Source organism: Ahaetulla prasina, chromosome 4 (genome assembly GCF_028640845.1).
Source record: "Ahaetulla prasina isolate Xishuangbanna chromosome 4, ASM2864084v1, whole genome shotgun sequence".
In the NCBI taxonomy this organism is placed as follows: Eukaryota; Metazoa; Chordata; class Lepidosauria; order Squamata; family Colubridae; genus Ahaetulla; species Ahaetulla prasina.
The window spans coordinates 116243445-116262988 of NC_080542.1; the positions used below are offsets into that span (position 1 = coordinate 116243445).

At 38.1% G+C, this 19544-nt stretch overlaps 1 protein-coding gene across 2 annotated transcripts in view; it reads left to right on the forward strand.

The window, feature by feature from the left end:
• Positions 1-19544, forward strand: part of CALCR (calcitonin receptor) — a 175640-nt gene that overhangs the window by 134855 nt on the left and 21241 nt on the right. For both annotated transcript variants that reach the window (XM_058183018.1, XM_058183019.1), the window contains exons 8-12: positions 3150-3303; positions 4942-5002; positions 5104-5170; positions 6621-6839; positions 18015-18056. In XM_058183018.1, the coding sequence (XP_058039001.1) occupies positions 3150-3303; positions 4942-5002; positions 5104-5170; positions 6621-6839; positions 18015-18056 (543 nt within the window). The remainder of the gene's footprint in view (positions 1-3149; positions 3304-4941; positions 5003-5103; positions 5171-6620; positions 6840-18014; positions 18057-19544) is intronic.

Below are 19544 nucleotides of genomic sequence, written 5' to 3' on the forward strand. Positions count from 1 at the left end.
CTGATCAATATACCTACAAAATGCAGCAGCACACTTTGAGATAATCACATAAAATTTACAGACGTATGCCAAGGTCCAGTTAGAACATCTTTTAACTGCTCTTTAGAACAGTTTAATAACATGTTCACAAAATAACGGAACTCTGAAAACCAGAAATTGTTTATTGATAATTTTTTAGATATAGGCATGCTCTGATTAAACAACGTTCCATCATGACCAGAGAGCATCATGTACTAACACTGCCAATCAATCACTGAAATATTCTAAAGCCATGAGGATCAATATAAGCAGGAAAAGGTTATCTCAAATACCCACAGAGTAGATACAGTGAATCGAATAGAACTACTGATATTTTACAACAGTGTTTATGGGAAAATAATGTATTAATGATCATATGTATCATAAGAAACATAGAGATGCTGCTTTTGTGGGAGATAATGCTGGGAAAGATTGAGGGCAAACGAAGAAGGGGACGACAGAGAACGAGGTGGCTGGATGGAGTCACTGAAGCAGTAGGCATGAGTTTAAATGGACTCCAGAGGATGGTAGAGGACAGGAAGGCCTGGAGGAATGTTGTTCATGGGGTCGCGATGGGTCGGACACGACTTCGCAACTAACAACAACAAATGGGATATTAGGAAAGAAATTGAAGAGAATGTGGACCTTAATAATCACAAGGTAGCAAGTGAGTAATTTAATGGTTTATTTAGATAAGTGGCAATTTATTCCAAATGGAAAGAAAACTTGGAAGAAGCATTTTAGTCATTCAGAGGGACTCTGCTTTAATTAAACCACTATAAGTTAGGGAGAGAAAGTTTCACAATTTCTGATTATCCCTGGAGCTAGCATTAAAATATCTGATTGACATCTATGTGTTCTTGCATTCTTGATCTTGCCCAGCTGGGTGAAGCTTGACACTGTTAATTCAGACACTTTTTGTTATTGGCTTCCAATTCCTGACATGTCTGAGAAAGACAAGCTAGGAGTCTTAGTGAATATACCCATTTTTTAAAAAAGGTTGTGGATACATAGGACAATCCATATGAGAATAACTGAACATTATACCTCTGCTATCATTGCACATTCTTATTCATTATGTGCTGCAAATATCCATCCATCCTTTGACTACAAAAACTTTATGGAGCAAGTCTTAGCATCCTCAGGAACAGCAGAGAATTTCAAAAGATATCATCACCCTTTCTTTTCTGCAAAGTAATGAAGTAAATTTTTATAGACCATCCCCAAAATACATGGCAGATGTTTAATCTAATGTATGAAGCCAAACCTACAGACTTAAATTAAAATGAAGGCACTTAGAAAAAGGGCAGTTTTTCAGCTCTGATTTAAGAGTTAAATATAATGTAATGCCAGCATGGACTTAAACTCTGCTAGCCTTGTCAGCAGAAAACCAATGCATTCACTCAAAAATATTCCTATTATCCATCAAAAATAAAATTTAATCAAGATATGGAAACCTGCCTCGTAATAGGTTTGAGAATATCAAATGTGTCCTTTGTGAATGTCACATCACTCAAAGTTTGAGAATAGAATAGATCTGAAAACTAATTCCTGATGAGTTCTACCCTGTCTGCAAATATTTATTCCTGAGAAAAAAATTGATAGTGTTTTGTCCCACCATGCCCAGGATTGTTTTTTTTTTAAATTGGACTTTCCTTCATAGTACATAAACAGCATTTTGTTACTTCATTTTTTTAAGAAAGGGTGGGAAAATGATTATTAACGTAAATCCAGTTCTTTAAAGTTGTGGTTTTATAAACAATATATTAAGGATACAGATGTATATGAAGTATAATGTGTCTTCTTTAATTTACCACAAGTATATAGTCATATTGATGAAGTGTTATTTTGAGAGAAAGCCTTAATTTTCCTATATAAATGAGAGTGCAGTAAATATTGGTGTCCTTTCCCATAGAAAAGATTATTCTAAAAGCTTCTCCAGCAATAAAGAAAGCAGTATGCAAACTGTTCTAGAACTGCTGTATCTAAACCATTCTCAGTCTTCCTTAGCCTGAGGTGAACAAGTTGTAACATTTTAGCCAGGAATTCCAAGACCAATTTTATTGCAGTAGGTGAACATATTGTCTTACTATTGGTTATGGATATATTTTGCCAGGAAACTTCAGGGAAATGTTTTCATTTTTTTCCTAACACATATTGATGTTTTAAGTTTACATTATGCTTTTCCTCCAATACCTTACAATGTATGTAGCACTCTGTACAGCAATTTTTCTCTACACAATAAATATCTACTGAAGTTGGAATAAGAGACAATGGCTGTCTCAAAGTCACATAGTGGGTTTCTCTTGCTGAAGTGGATTAGAACCTGGGTCTCCTTGGTTCTAGTCTAATACCCAACAGATACCACTGCAATAATAAGGAAATTTTCTATTATTTCTGTTATTGCCCATTTTCATATCTCACTGAAATATGTGGTTTCATGAAACTGAGTTTCAGTAGCCAGCAACGTTTTAAAAAAATAATTAGTTTTCAGAATCATTCTAGCTGTATAGCACCACATAATGCTTATTATAAGGCAAAGTTTTAAGAAAACTAGGTTACTGTGGACTAGTGAAGAATTCAGGTAGTGTAGCTCCTGAATTTACTGAATTTTTCATGTATTTGTTCGGTATCAAAGACAAAAACTTATACTACTTACACAGTGCTAATTTGGTACAATTATTTTTGACCAGCATATTTATTATGGTACATATATAATGTCTCATTTCAGGTCTACTTAGCCCAATTTTTTTGTGTTCCAACTCCAACCTTGTGTTTCCAGCCATTGATAAAATCTATTCCATGTGTCATAATATTCTGTCTCTCCTTTGTTTTTTAATCCTAACATTAATCTATCCATTTCTGTGCATATTAATATCTTCCTTATTATCTCCTTTTCTGAAGGGTTATATGGATTGTTGATTTTAGTGTTTGACATGTTGGTTTCTTCCACAAATCCCTAATATAGGAGACAGCTTTAGTCAGTATGTCTGATACATTAGAAGTTCAGTCATTGGAAGATGTTGAAGGGTACAGATCGATTTAATAGCATGAAAAACTTGTGAACATCTATTATGATATTTCCTTATTCATTTATAAACATTGTTATCTGTTCCACATCTGTCTGACAGGTAAGCTGCAAAGTGCTTCAGTTTTTTCACCAATATACAATGGGCTGTAACTACTTCTGGATGCTTTGTGAAGGAATATATCTTCATACACTGATTGTGGTGGCAGTATTTGCTGAAGAACAGCGCTTGCATTGGTATTACCTCCTGGGCTGGGGTATGTGGTCTTCCACCCAATTGTTAAAATATTTCATTTTGTCACAGAGTTTTTAAAGTAATTGGCACTTTGACTCATTCAAAGAGGGAATATTCACAGAAAAAGACAGCTCCTATAAGTTATTATGCAAAAAAAATGTGTAGAATCTTTATACAAATGAATGAGAACCAATATGGCAAATTGGAACAGTAGGGTAGCAAGATGCTGACAGGCACACATGAAAGACACACATGAACGTCAATTGGGTGTTTATATCCTCTCATATGAAAGGATAGATAGGATATAGCAAATGGTTAATTTTATTATTATATTACTTTTCCCATCAGGAAGAGTCTAGTATAGGTTTTGGCTTCAGTTGTCAAAGTAATTTAACATGCCTTAGGATTTCTTGACTTTTGTTTTGAGTGATTGAAGAGCATCTCACTTAATACATTAGCCATCATTGTTCACTGTGCTCATCTCACGATTAAAAGCTAAGAGAGAGCTGGTGGTCAAGAAACACTCCCAGACTGCACAGTTGCTCTTTTTTGTGGGAATATACTTCTGGAGATGACCTTTAGCTCTTTTAAGATGTGTAGGGGGAAAAAAATCCATACAATTAGGATAGCAGTTTTTAAGGTTGCCTCATAGTGATCTGCCCCAGCTCTGGAGTCAAGGTGAATTTGATAGCTCACATTTATTTCAAGAAATGTATCTCAGCCAAACCTGAACTTTTATCATATAAAATGTTGTTTGGTCCATTTTTATTCTTTCACACATAATTTAACAGTGATCTGCAAGGCAATGTTAAAGCAAAATCAATTGTAGAAATAACTGTGTTATCAATTTCCATCAGTGCTTATATCTCTTAAACAGATAAAACTTGTTCATCTTCAGTAACAGCCATTTGAAAAGGAGATGTTTGAAACATTGAAGATAATACTTAAGCTTTCTTGATAAGCATTGAGTTGCATAAAAAATACATTAAAAGGGAATTGTTGTTAAGTGGGAAATATTTATATGCCCACAAGAGACCCATTGGTCAATCTCTTGATTTAGCCAGTCAAGGCTAATTCAACAGCAGATAAGTGCCACTGTCAATTGGAATGGATCTGGGTCTTTCTCACAATAGCCACAGGACTCACTGCCTTATTTGACTCTTTTGTCTTTTCATGATGGCTTTAAATCAACTTTAAAGCTAATTTAAACCTAGATTAAGATTTGAAGGTCACTGTTCAAATCCCTATCTAGTTATGCAATTCATTGTTGTTGTTGTAGTCAATTGACATATCTGTTTAACTTTTCACTAATGCATGACTTTGGCTAACTTGAGTTGGTGGAACAATGGCAGGATATAAATGTACTGTATATAGAACAATCCAGATTAAGACTGCATGCTAGAACAAGCAAATTTTCACAGTAACAGCAGTTTAAAAATGGAACCAATTATTAAGATCCCCTTCACTGGATCTGTTCAGGTACAAATTGAATGATCTGCTGCTGCTAATAGTTTGATTAAATATCTAGACTAAGAAGAGTATTAGGTTAAACTGTCCTTTCCAACTCTGTGTCTCTATGGCATACCTATACAGATATATACATGCCCATAATTGAATCCAAAATAATATGAAATCTGATATATATGATTTATTATTCTAGGTTTTCCTTTAGTGCCAGCATCAATTCATGCTGTGGCCAGAGCTAGATATTTCAATGATAAGTGAGTATTTATTGTGCTACTTTATATAAATCTTAATTAGGATCTGTTAAAATATATTATTATATATAATTTCATTATTTAATTTACTTATTTTCTTTCAGATGTTGGATTAGTGTTGATACATATTTGCTGTACATTGTTCATGGGCCTGTTATGGCAGCTTTATTGGTGAGAATATTATTTGCTATTTTATTGTGAGTTCAACACTAACTAATTCTGCTATACTTCATTGTTCTTATTGAGATGTTTTGTCCTCTGGTTTAGCACAATATTCAGGATAGCTAAGTATTTTATAAAAATAATCACCCAATTCCATGGTTCCTTGTGTTCTTGGGTATTTTGAACCATTATCTTGACTTGAAGCAGATATCTGTCTTCATGGCTAGAGAAGCAAATCGGATGCTAGAAATCTATCAATAACATGACACCATAATCCAATGTTTTGAACGTGAAATGAGTGGGGCTTTTTCTGAGTACACTGAGTAGTTGGAATCTGCTTGGAATAATATGTATTTACTTGGTAAAAAAAAGCCCTAGCAAATGCAGAAGGGTTATTTCTCAGCTATTTGATTTCCATATTTGCATGTTTTGTCCATGTGTTGGATTGACCATTGTCTGATGCAGAATGTTGGTTGGGATGAACCTTTAATCTGAAGAACTAGAGTAAAATTTGGGTTCTTAAGAGATTATGGCCATTATATATAGCTACTTAGGAAAAAAGATACAGGAATTAATAGCTGGACAGATTTTTATAATGCCTGCAGATATGTGGAGCATCTGATAAAAGCTTATATTCTGATGATAGTTATGTCAAATAGAGCAAAGATTAAAGTCCTAAAAAAAACATTAAAAATAAGTGATGTCAAGTTGGCCATGCCCATTCAGTCACATGCCCCCCACCAAGCCACACCCACCGAACTGGTAGCAAACCGGTAGCAAAAAATTTTGAAACCCACCACTGGTTTGGTACATGTATCTTTCTATATTGAGTCACTCTGGGAAATAAAATATATCATTTTTTAAAAGGTCTAATTACTACTAAGAGGGAGAAAGGAAAATAAAAAAAACTTCTTTATTATCTGCGCTTCATATTGCACTACTTTTGTTATTTCAAAAATGCATTGATTATGATGTTGAAGACATTGAAGGAGAGAGAAGGGTGCTTTGACTCGAAATGAGTAAATCTTTACTAATAGTCTGAGACAGGTTTAGGAGTGCAGGCAACAGAGCAGACCATGCAGTTTGGCCCTGTTTTTTCTTTTCCCTCTTTTGTTGGCATGTTCGGATTGGAACCAAGTAAGGAGTTATTCTAGGTGAAGGCTTCCCACATGATTAGGGAGGTGCTCTGGCACAATCTGGATAAATGGATAGGCTTTACTGAAGTTGCAAAGACAGGCAGACAGGCAGATATTGCTTGTATGTGCCCCCTTTTCTAGTGGGGTTTACAAACATTTTGCAAACATCTCTGCAAATTTTAATGTTTCCTTGTTGTGAGCTAAATTCCCTGTTGGCTTCAAATGAAAATGAGAGTAATATTTTCTTTATATTGGAATATATTCATATGTCTTTACCTTTGCTTAATTTTTTATAAGAATAAAAGTAACACTTTTTTTTTCAGGTCAATTTTTTCTTTTTGCTCAACATTGTACGAGTTCTCATTACAAAACTGAGAGATACACATCGGGCTGAATCCAATATGTACATGAAAGCTGTCAGAGCCACTTTAATTCTTGTGCCCTTATTAGGTATTCAATTTGTCATTTTTCCTTGGAGACCAGAAAATAAACTTGCTGGAGAAATATATGATTACATCATGCATATTTTAATGCACTATCAGGTATGCTTATGATTGGTGTTTTTTTTGTTTTGTTTTGTTTTGTTTTGTTTTGTTTTGTTTTGTTTTTGGTAATGCTGGTAGGTTTCATTTGACAAAACAATATTTTCCCAGGAAACACAGCTGGCTTCAGATAATGGATTAGTGCCACTAAAGTCAATGAGAATAAGTCAGCTTTACAGCAGATTAGTTGATTTGTGGGTTATTTTCCAAATAAAACAATCCACACATAAATATGTGAGATAATTTAGGCTGAGTTCTTATGCATATTAACTGAGTAAACATAGAATCTTACGGAAGATGGAAGTGCAATTTTAGATCTATCCCTTATTTTTTAATGTAGAAATATTATCTTACACAAAAGAAATATTATGCAGGAATTTATAGTGTGTTGGGAAAGCTAACTTGAAGAAGACAGAATAAACATATATCCTTTCTTCCTGGCAAGTAACTACTTCCCTGTCTAACTGCCTGGGTAATGAGTTTAATATTCGCATCTAAAAATATATTCATAGAAAGAATAAATATTTGTATTTGCAAATCAAAAGGATGCAGAAAAATTTGAATAGCAAATATAGTCTGAATGAGAATTGTCACTAGGTATATAATCAGTTTGGATTGCATAAGTCAGTGATGGCTAACATTTTTGCCATCGCGTTTCAGGAGCAGGGGGGAGGGGGCCTCGCACGCACATGTGCCCACACCCATAATTCTATGCACCCATGTGCAGGTGCATGCTCCCCCCCGCTCCTGGCATACAATGGCATGGTAGAGCCGGTAGGGCCGTTTTTCTCTCTTCCCAGGCTCCAGAGCCTTTCTAGGAGCTTAGGGAGGGCAAAAACGACCTTCCCCACTTTCCCGGAAGCCCTCTGAAGGCCAAAACAGCCCATTTGCCAATTTCTGGTGGGACCAGAAGGCCCATTTTTTGCTCTTCCCTAGGCTCCAGAGCCTTTCTAGGAGCTTGGGGAGGGTGAAAACGGCCTTCCCCAGCCCTCCAGAGGCCGGAAACAGCCCGTTTGCTGACCTCCCGTGCCCACCAATATGGCTATGCATGCCATCTGTGGCATGCGTGCCATAGGTTCACCATCATGGGCATAAGTGCTTTTTCCAACACCATGGGAAGAAGACTACTTTGGCTGACGGCCATGAATACATTCCATTTTATTATTATTTTTTGCTAGTCTGAGATACTGCTCATTGGTCATCCTGAGAGTGCTTGGTATAAATTTTCCAGTGCTTGGTATGTTTTTCCCAGTGTTCCTCATTTATGGTAACTGACAGAAAAATCAAGAAGACCACATACTGCAACTTAAAAACTGTGAAGGCATAGCACTGTCACTAGGATCCATATGGTAATAAGTGGACAAATGCAAGTTGAAACCACATGCAGTCTTTTAATTCCTTTTTTGTGACTTCCAAAGTGACCTAGTTGCTGAAAATCATTGACATGGTTTCTTGTTATCTTAACTGTTATCTTTTTAAAAAATCCATTAAATAAGAATAATATATTTTGAGGGAGCCAGTTTGATCTAGCAATTAAGGAGATTGTGAGTTTTAGTTCCACATTTTAACAAACTGCATCACTGTTTGATTTGGTGGCTGCAGTGCCTCAGATAGAAAGACCATACAGAAAGTGGTAAGGACAGTCAAGGAGATTATAGGAAGCTTGCTTCCTGTCATTCAGGATACTGTTTGTAACCGCTATGAGCTTAGAGCTCAAAGCATTGTTAGAGACCCCACAAAAACACTTCACGGTCTGTTTCTGTTGCTCCCCTCTGGGAAGAGGTTTTGAAGTATTTCTAGCAGGACTACCAGATTCTGTAACAGTTTTGTTCCCTATGCCATCCATCTGGTAAACTTGCAAAATTAGTTTTTTCTTGCCATGTACATGTATACACCCAAACTAGACTGTGTTGTTTCTCTGGGTCATATAATATATGTGGGTACATGCATATTTATTTATTTATTTATTTATTTATTTGTCATGTTTATGTAGTGTATATTGGAGGTGGAGACCCTTTGAGAGCTATAAGCAACAAAATGTCATTTTATTTATTTATTTATTTATTTATTTATTTATTTATTTATTTATTTTATTTAATTTTTATACCGCCCTTCTCCCGAAGGACTCAGGGCGGTGTACAGGCAAAAATAAAACAACACAATATACAGATTAAAATACCATTTAAAAACTTATTAAATTAGCCTGAGATTAAAAATTTCCATACTAAAAACCCCATTTAAAATTAATAAAATTTCCCCTTAAAACTAATTTAAGCCAGCCCCGCGCGGATAAAAAGATGTGTTTTTAGTTCGCGACGAAATGTCCGAAGGTCAGGTATTTGACGTAAACCCGGGGGAAGCTCATTCCAGAGTGTGGGCGCCCCCACAGAGAAGGCCCTTCCCCTGGGGGCCGCCAGCCGGCATTGTTTGGCGGACGGCACCCTGAGAAGTCCCTCTCTATGGGAGCGTACGGGTCGGTGGGAGGCATGTGGTAGCAGCAGGCGGTCCCGTAAGTACCCAGGTCCTAAGCCATGGAGCGCTTTAAAGGTCATAACCAACACCTTAAAGTGCACTCGGAAAGCCACAGGCAGCCAGTGCAGCCTGCGCAGGATCGGTGTTACATGGGAGCTACGTGTAGCTCCCTCTATAACCCGCGCAGCTGCATTCTGGACTAACTGAAGCCTCCGAGCGCACTTCAAGGGGAGCCCCATGTAGAGAGCATTACAGTAATCCAAGCGAGAGGTAACGAGCGCATGAGTGACCGTGCATAAGGCATCCCGATCAAGGAAGGGGCGCAACTGCCGGACCAGGCGGACCTGGTGGAAGGCCCCCCTGGAGACGGCCGTCAAATGATCTTCAAACGACAGCCGATCGTCCAGGAGGACACCTAAGTTGCGCACCCTATCCTTTGGGGCCAATAACTCGCCTCCAACAGCCAGCCGCGGCTGCAGCTGACTGAATCGGGGTGCCGGCATCCACAGCCACTCCGTCTTGGAGGATTAAGCTTGAGCCTGTTTCTCCCCATCCAGACCCGTCGGCTTCCAAACACCGGGACAGCACTTCAACAACTTCATTGGGGTGGTCCGGGTGGAAAAGTACAGCTGGGTGTCATCAGCGTACTGCTGGTATCTCACCCGAAACCACTGATGATCTCACCCAACGGCTTCATGTAGATGTTGAACAGAAGGCGAGAGAATCGACCCTGAGGACCCCACAAGTGAGGCCCCGCGGTCGACCTCTGCCCCCTGTCAACACCGTCTGCGACCGGTCGGCGCGATAGCAGGAGAAGCACCGATATCCGGTGCCTCCCACTCCCAATCCCCCCAACCGGCGCAGCAAGATACCATGGTCGATGGTATCGAACGCCGCTGAGAGGTCTAATAGGACCAGGGCAGAGGAATAACCCCTGTCCCGAGCCCTCCAGAGATCATCCACCAATGCGACCAAAGCTGTCTCCGTGCTGTATCCGGGTCGGAAGCCGGACTGGAACAGGTCTAGATAGACGTCTTCATCCAGGTATTGGGGTAGCTGTCGCGCCACGGCACTCTCTACAACCTTCGCAACAAAGCGAAGGTTGGAGACTGGACGATAATTACCCAAAACAGCTGGGTCCAGGGAGGGCTTCTTAAGGAGGGGTCTCACCACCGCCTCTTTCAAGGCGGCAGGGAAAACCCCTTCCAACAAAGAAGCGTTGATAATCCTCTGGAGCCAGCCTCGTGTCACCTCCTGAGTGGCCAGTACCAGCCAGGAAGGGCACGGGTCCAGTAAACATGTCGTGCCGTGAAGCCTCCCCAACAACCTGTCCACGTCCTCGTGAGCCACAGGGTCAAACTCATCCCGAATGGACTCAACAAGACGTGCCTCCTCTCCCTCGCTTGGATCATCCCAAATTCGATCCAGACCGTCCCTCAGCTGAGCGATTTTATCGTATAGATAACCGCTAAACTCCTCGGCTCGTCCCTGCAAAGGGTCATCCCGCACCTCCTGATGTAGGAGAGAGCGGGTGACCCGAAACAGGGCGGCCGGGCGGTTATCTGCCGACGCAATGAGGGTGGAGGCGTAGGAACGCCTCGCTTCCCTCATTGCCACTAGGTAGGTCCTAGAATAGGACCTAACTAGTGTCCGATCAGTTTCGGAGCGACTGGACCTCCAGGTGCTCTCCAGGCGTCTTCTCCGGCGTTTCATCTCCCTCAGCCCCTCGGAGAACCAAGGGGCCGGTTGAGATCTATGCCGGGTCAGAGGCCGCAAAGGCGCGACACGGTCCAAGGCCACGGCCACGGCCTGTTCCCAGGCCACGACCAGTTCCGCAGTCGTGCCGTGGGCCAGTTCCTCAGGGAATGGCCCAAGCTCCGTCAGGAACCTCTCGGGGTCCATCAGGCGCCTGGGACGGAACCACCGTATAGGTTCCGTCTCCCTGCGGTGGTGAATGGCGGTTCGGAAGTCTAGGCGAAGGAGAAAATGATCCGACCATGACATTGGTTCCGTTACTAAATCATCTAATACCAGATCATTTAACCACTGTCCAGAGATATAAAGCAGATCCAGTGTGCCTCCCCCCGTGTGCGTAGGGCCATCATTTACTCGAATCAGGTCCAAGGCCGTCATGGAAGCCAAGAACTCCCGAGCTGCCGTCGATGACGAGCCAGCTGATGGCAGGTTGAAATCCCCCATGACTATAAGTCTGGGGGTCTCAACCGCCACAGCAGCAAGTACCTCCAACAGCTCAGGCAGGGCTGTGGTCACGCAGCAAGGAGCCAGGTCACCAAGGAGCAAGGAGCCAGATCACCAAGCCCAACTGATTCCTATAGCCCCACCGCACATAAAGGGATTCACAACCGGCAATCTGAGTAATAGTGGCCTCCCTCGGCTCTAGATCCTCCTTGATAACAACTGCCACCCCCCCACCCCTACCTTGGACCCTCGGCTGATGAAATGCTCGGAAACCTGGAGGGCACAACTCAACAATATATGTCGATTAGTATACATTCCAAAGTGACAATAAAGTTATTCTAAGTCTAAACATTAGGCATGAAGGCATGAAAGTTGGCAGGGTGACTTTGAATTAGTTAGTTTCACTCAACCTGCAATGTCAAGCTGGATCAATATTTATATATAATGGATCAATATTTTGTTGATACAAAAAAGCGAACCCTGCACTTTTGGGAAAACTTTAGGAAGAAAAAATATTTGGAGGGAAAGGACAAGAAAACTCAGATAACCCTGCTCTGCCCATGGAGATGTGACATAACCTTCCCATATTGTATTATCAGTTAAAGATGGCCTCAGCCATCAAAAGTGTGCCCACCTTTCCTATAGCTCTTTTGAACAAAGGGTGCCTGTATGGCAAACTTCTTTTCTTCCCTATCTGCAGCTTCAATGTCTGTAAATAATAATTAGATCAAGATGTTTTATAATATACTAGTGGGCTAGCCCTTCTAGAGTTAAATGGATCAATAAAAATGTGGCATATTTTATTTTATACATTCGTATGGTAGTAATCTGGTCCATTAAATAATACCTTCTGATTTGTGGAATCTTTGTAAGCATCTGTCAGCCCTTCAAGGTAGACTTAGTCAGGAAACAGACTCCAGAAGAAATATTGGAAACCTATTTTATTGATAGTAATGCTGAAACACGGTCAGTGTTTCGCTCCCTCCCTCTTACACTAAAGAGAATTACTGCAGAGCTAATATAAGTTTTTCTCTAATATTCTTTTCTATTCCTGGGCTTAAATCATGTTTTCCTAACTGTCACATGCTTTTCCAAGATCATTTCTGTGATTATCTAGAGCATCTCTTCTGATATAAAGAGCAGTTAATGCAAATTGCCAGAAAATCATTTTTAATGATTACTTTTTTATTCATGCATTTTCCCAGTGCAAGCTTTGAAATCTTTCCCTACCGTAACCTCCTTTAACATAAGAAATGTCCTTGGTACAGTTTGAATAAATTACATCGCTTCGTTGGTCTTTTGTTGTTGTTTTTTCCTAAAAGTTTGATTTGGGGAAGACAGTGAATGGTATTTAATTTTAAGCATCCTAGCACTGTTTGTTCCAGGGGGAACAACCGGATATGGCCCCAAAACTGAGAAAATTTGTTTATAGCCCTGCTTCAGTTCTTCTCTATATAAAGTCAGAAAAACAGTAAGGATTTTTCTTCTCCTTGAAATGGTTTAAAATCATGCTTTGGCAGCCCATTTTTGTTGGGCAAGTCTGTCTAAAACTGCCTATGAACCTGAGGCATAAAATTGCAGATGACCTCCCACCCATCTGATAAAAATAATAAAATAACCAATTGTGAAAATAAATATTTTCTTTCCATGATTACAAGATCTGCATAAAATCTCTTTTTTCCTTTCTCTCAAGTGGGGCTCCATTCTTCCTAGTCCTAAATCAAATACCCACAGCATTGTACAGGCAGTCTTTGACTTACTGCCATTTGTAATTTTGACTGTTCAAAGTTGATGACAGTGCTGAAAGAAGTGACTTACAATCAGTCTATACATTTAAAATGGTTGCAGCATCCCCCAGGATCACATGATCAGAATTCAAGTACCTAACAAGTGGAATTTAGTCATGTGATCACCATTTATGGCCTTCCTAGGGGGCTTCCAATAAACAAAGTCAGATTTTGGGGTAGTCAGATTGTTTAACAAGCACACTTAATTGCTTAACACACAGGGCAAAAAAAGTTGTAAAATCAGGCATGACTAATAACCACATCACTTTGTAATGGAAGTTACAATCCTAATTGTGGTTGTAAGCTGAGGACTAGCTATAGATGTTTCTAATGCCATCAGAATGGGAAATAATCTAAATCCTTCAGCAGTCAGAGATAAATAATTAATTGCTAAGTAACAGTTCACTGAGCAAATATTTGCATTTAGATAATATCAGACTTTGAAATCATTGCCGATGCTTCAAGAAAATTTAAATACATCTGCAGCTATATAAAAAGCTATGTTTAGCTGTGTACATTTATAGCAAAGAACAACATTTATGTTGCCAGGATATCAAACCAAGACCAGATCAGATCAGACCAAAAATTATGCAGCAATATGCTAGTCTCCTAATATCAGGAGAGATCAACAATATGATTTCCTGCATGCAAAAGTTGTGTGGCCTGCAAATAATGCAATGTTGGCACGAGAAGGAACCACATTTTCCCTTCATCTAGATCAATATGTATTCTGCAAGAAAGGAAAGCACATTAAACTGACTCCTATATTATAGCTGTAATGTGTTGATTAACTTGTAATACATGCATTCTCCAAACTATAATAATATATGTAAACTTATACATATGCTACAATGCAAAAAGATGTGAACTCATCTGTTGATTTATTATTGCCGCTATAAGCTATTAAAAAATAAACCAAAGAAATAAACTTGGCAAGACAGAATATTGTGACTACTCTCAAGAGGATGATCATTATCCTTCTGGGATAATGCTAAATGAAATTTTACAAAAGCACATGCATACTTAGCTTGACATTGGATAATCTTTAAATCTGTTTAATAGAAAGCTGTCAAAATCATTAGTATTTCATGTAAAATGGAATGCTACTGAAGATAAGAAAAACCTACTCAAAATATTTAGATTGCAATGGGACATATTTTGTAAACAAGTCAAACCCATGGATAATATTGAAGAAATCATGTCATTTCCTTCTATTTAAAAGCCCTGAATCGAAGTATCATTTGTTCTTCTGAATATGCTGTGGTATCACTTAATTCCATTGATAGTCATTCATTGACTGAGCCACAATGTATTTTGTTTGTTTTAATGTGTTGATATTGTAATTTATAAACCATAGTTTCTACTTTGTCAGAAGTACAAACCCTAAGTCTGCAAGCCATACACAATTCTCAAAGCCTATATTTGAGATTTGCCAGTTTGTGTAAATCTCCATACAATGCTATGGTTGTGATTTATTACCAATTTGTGGTAAAAAAATATATAGGAAACAAGTGCTTTTAAAAGAGTTACTGCTTTATTAATCTTAAAAACAATCTTCGATAACTCCCCAGAAGGGGACAGTCTTTCCAATTACATATCAATGTATGAAGCCAGCATTGTTACTTTTGTTTAGCTTCTATTATACATGATCTCAAGTTGCTTCAAACGTTACAGTTCTGTGTGAGCCATAGCAGAATGGCTGAGATGGGACAGGAAGAAACAGAATGATTCTAGTGCTACTGAACTGCCATTTTTGCATTTCTAAATGCAAAAATAGAAGCTCAGTGTGTGCAACCTCCTTATTCTAGAATTTGGATTACAAAATTGTTCAAATAGGAACAGCACTTAAGGGATATTGTCCCATGATGCTTGAGATATAATCACTACATTATTGTACCTTATCTCTAGCAAAACATAGATGGATTATATTACAACTGCTTTGGAATAATGCCTTAAAATACTGGAATAAATCATTAAAATGTGTCCACTGATTACATCATACCTATTTTCTAGTCATTTCTTCCTGGAGTTATTGGAAATGTATATTTTTTTTCTTCACTATTTTCTACCTGAATAATCACCACAGCGCTGCCATGTTGCAGTGCATTCTTTCTCAGAGACTTTGTTGGAACTACTATTCTCAAGATTCATGGCAAACTTGACCAGGTAATCTAGTGGTTCAGAATTCTAGAAACTGTAATTTCTAATAAATCTAGTAGTCATTCTGTTGAAGAAGGCTGCATTGATGGAAGAACAGTAGTTTTAGGCAACGACAGTAGTTTCAGGTTCAAACCGTTATAAAGCAAAACAAGCTATTTTTAATGAGCATTAGTTATTTTGAAATTACCTCATTTATTGCCTTTAACCTCTTCATTATTTCTTACATGGCTTTCGTATTACCTTTGGTAGTATTGCCTACAGAGTAGTGAGCTCTAAGTAAAATCTTATTTCAAAATCATCTGAACATGTACAGATTAGATTATACTTGTGCAAAATACAATATGTCCATGAAATTATATGACCCAAAATGCTTTTATAAACAAGATAGAAACATTTTTTTAAAAAGAGGAAGATTGCTATTACAAATGGATGCAGAACTGCAATGTTATATACATTTACTAAATCGTTTATGAAAATTAGAGAATTCAGAAGTGCTTATTTCCAGGTGTGTATGTGTATGTAATGAGTATGTCACACAGCAAGAATTTAGTTTGTATATATGCATACAAACACACACAAAAAGACACATAAATATGTCTCTGTGTATACTGTATGTGTTTATTTTTGAAGCGCAAATGTGCAGGCTTTTAATAATTCCGATCTGCATTTAATATTTTTTCAGAAGAGTGAGGGCTGCAACAGGAGGACGAATTAACAAGCTGGCTTTGACCCATAGAGCCAGAGTTTTATTTCCACTGGGTTTTAAAAGAAAATTGCTTTTTAAAATCTAGGCTAAGACTATTTTAGCGCAAGTTCTACAATTTGCTTCATTTCCCACATCATAATGCAGGTGTTAATCCTTGTGACTGGCATGGACTGTAAGAGCTGCAACAAATAATTAGGGACCCTTTGTCAACGTATCAAAGGGTAGGATTGACATATCTGAACTACAACAAAGAGTTGGATTTTGGTAGTTCAGTTAATGGCAATCCTATTGATGGGGTTTTAGAACTTCCACTTCTATTTTAAAATAGCAGACAAGAAATGGAGACAAGAAAATAACAGGCAAGAAAGGGAAACACACGTGTTCTGCTGACAAAAGATCACCCAATCCACAGCTGTTATGTCCTTCGATTGAATATCACAATTGCTGCCATAAATTAACCTTGCACCAAATAAGTGTGTTTCTTTTATTCAAATGTCCCAAAATTCTAAGCTTCTGTTCCTGTATTCTTTTGGAAAAGAAATAAGTACTTTAAGACCATTAATTTCCCCTGTAAGTTTGCATTTAAATGATAATTTCTTTCCACAAATTTCTCTACTCTTTGTGAAAATGCCTCTTTATATCAAATGACTTGGTTTCTATGGGAAGAAAAAGTGAGTACTTGAAAAATGATTCATTTTATTTTACATAAGGGGCATCCACAGGAGGCAGAGAAGGGGGTATCAAAAAGTCATGACATTGTCATGATGACCATTGTTGAATCCCTCTCCATTTTCTTACAAGTGTTATTGATTCAGTTCTTGTTAAAAAGGAGTAGGGGTTTAGACTTAAGTGTTTGGGGAAAAGTTCAACATAATAATTACTCAATAGAAAGAAGGGCAGAAGGCATAATTGTAGGTGGGGGTGTTTCTTTTTATCACTTTATTTATATTTATATATATATAAATTATACATATGGAATTGGAATTTGATTGCAAGTGCCAGCTTGACTTTTTGAGACTCCACCTTGACCCCCATTCAGGAAATTCTTTTGTTTTGTCTCTGATCAAGGAACACTAAATGTAAAGAATAAATTGTAAAATTCAGGACAGACAAAATGAAGTGTTTCACATCAATATGAAAATGTAACTGAAGATCAATAATGGAATTTCTTTTCATTATGTGTGATGATAATTCCTGACTCAAGTACCATGGAATCAGAACAGTATCAAGACATTCATTTCCATCCTACTTACTTAGGACTTAAAGATCCCTGATTAGTTTTAAAAGGAGATTAGAGAAACAGAGGAAGATATTAGAGCAAGGCCATCAAATTCAGGGCCCATGGGCCAGATATGTCATGTGCTGGCCACGCCCACGCCCAATTTAGCAAAGGGAAAAAAGTCCTGATACATCACATGATTTATTTATTTATTTATTTATTTATTCATATTTTTATACCGCCCTTCTCCGAAGACTCAGGGCGGTGAACAGCCAATAAAACGACAGAAATCCTAAACAAATTAAAATACTATAACAAATTTAAAAATCTGATGATGCCACAATGATGATATGAGTTTGACAGCCCTGTACTAGAGAAACAGATGAGGATTAGTTCATAATTGACCTAATTGCCTGTTTTATGTTAAAGGATGCTAGGTTAGGTAGCTCTTTAGTATAATTCTTGAATTGTGAATTATTATACTTTAACTATACCTGCATATAGTGAAATGTTATAAAATATACCTGATTTATTTCATTCTAATACACACACACACACACACACACTTCATTCTATAATTTGTGTAATCATAGAAACAATCCGAATAATTTGCTTTTCATTTTTCTTTTCAGGGCTTACTCGTGGCAACTATTTTCTGTTTCTTCAATGGAGAGGTAAGCAAATAAACTTCATTTTATGTCATTTAATGCTGCCATTTAGTATGATAAGTAGAATTCATGTTAGATTACCTTGGAAAACAAAACAAATTACTCCCAATAAATGACAGAAATACCTTGGTTGATATTTTGAGCCAGGTCAATTTTAGTCAGTCATTGCTCAGATCTTTTAACATTTCTGTTAATGCTGCATGCATGGTTTACTAATTCATTTTATCTCTGCTTTTTTACTACTTACCATTTGCTTTATTTGTTGTGTCGAAATATTTTATAAGGATTTTTATGAGCTTTTATTATTGCTTGTTACTCTGGAAGCCGCTGCTGTAGTGTGACTAATGAAAATACAATGAATACATGAATCTTTAGGAAACGAGTGAAATCTTTATGATCAGGTAGGAAAAAAAGTTCTGGTTTCGGTATGGGAAAGTAAAACAAAAGATTTTAATCCACGTTACAGGTAGTCCTCTATTTATGACCATTTGTTTAGCAACCATTCAAAATTATGATAGTGGTTTAAAAAAAAGGTGTCTTGTGACTGGTCCTCACATTTAAAACCATTGCATCGTCCCTGTAGTCACATGATCAGAATTTGGCCTCTTGGCAACCAGCATGTATTTACAATGAGTGTAGCATCTTGGGGTCACGTGGTCACAATTTGCAGCCTTCCCAGCCAGCTTTCAACATGCATAGTCAACATGGGAAACTGGATTCACTTAACAACCATATGATTCAGTTAACAACCATGGCAACAATTGATCAGGATCAGTGGTGGGATTCAGCCAGTTTGCACCACTTCGGGAGAACTGGTTGTTAACTTTCTCAGCAGTTTGGCAAACTGGTTGTTGGAATAAATCATTAGGGCAGAGAACCGGTTGTTAAATTACTTGAATCCCACTACTGATCAGGACTCACTTAATAATCACCTCACTTAGTGACAGAAGCTCCAGTCCCAATTGTTGTCATAAGTCAAGGACTACCTATAAAAAAAAATCCTGAAGGTCCAAAATGTTAAATGTTCACAGCAAGAATTCACCAAAATCAAGAACAATCGTTTTGAAAAGTTTTGGTATGATTGGGATTCATGATATCTATGAATAACGCATTGAATTGATTGATACAGTTGATTATATCAGCATCTACATTCATATTTAGTTGTCCATATTTACTTAATCTGAAGCAACTCCTGTGGAGAAAGTACTACTGGGGCTATGTGGTACATTTTGTCTTCCCTGGACTCATTGCAATAGCGCTTAGACTTATACCCTAGTTCACAGTGCTTTGCAGCCCTCTTTAAGTGGTCTACAGAGTCAGCATATTGCCCCCAACAATCTGGGTCCTCATTTTAACCACCTCGGAAGGATGGAAGGCTGAGTCAACCTTGAGCCAGTCAGGATCAAACTCCTGGCAGTGAGCTGTGAGCTAGCATGCAATATTGCACTCTAAGCACTGCACCACCACAGTTCTTTAAATTATGCTTTTGATACT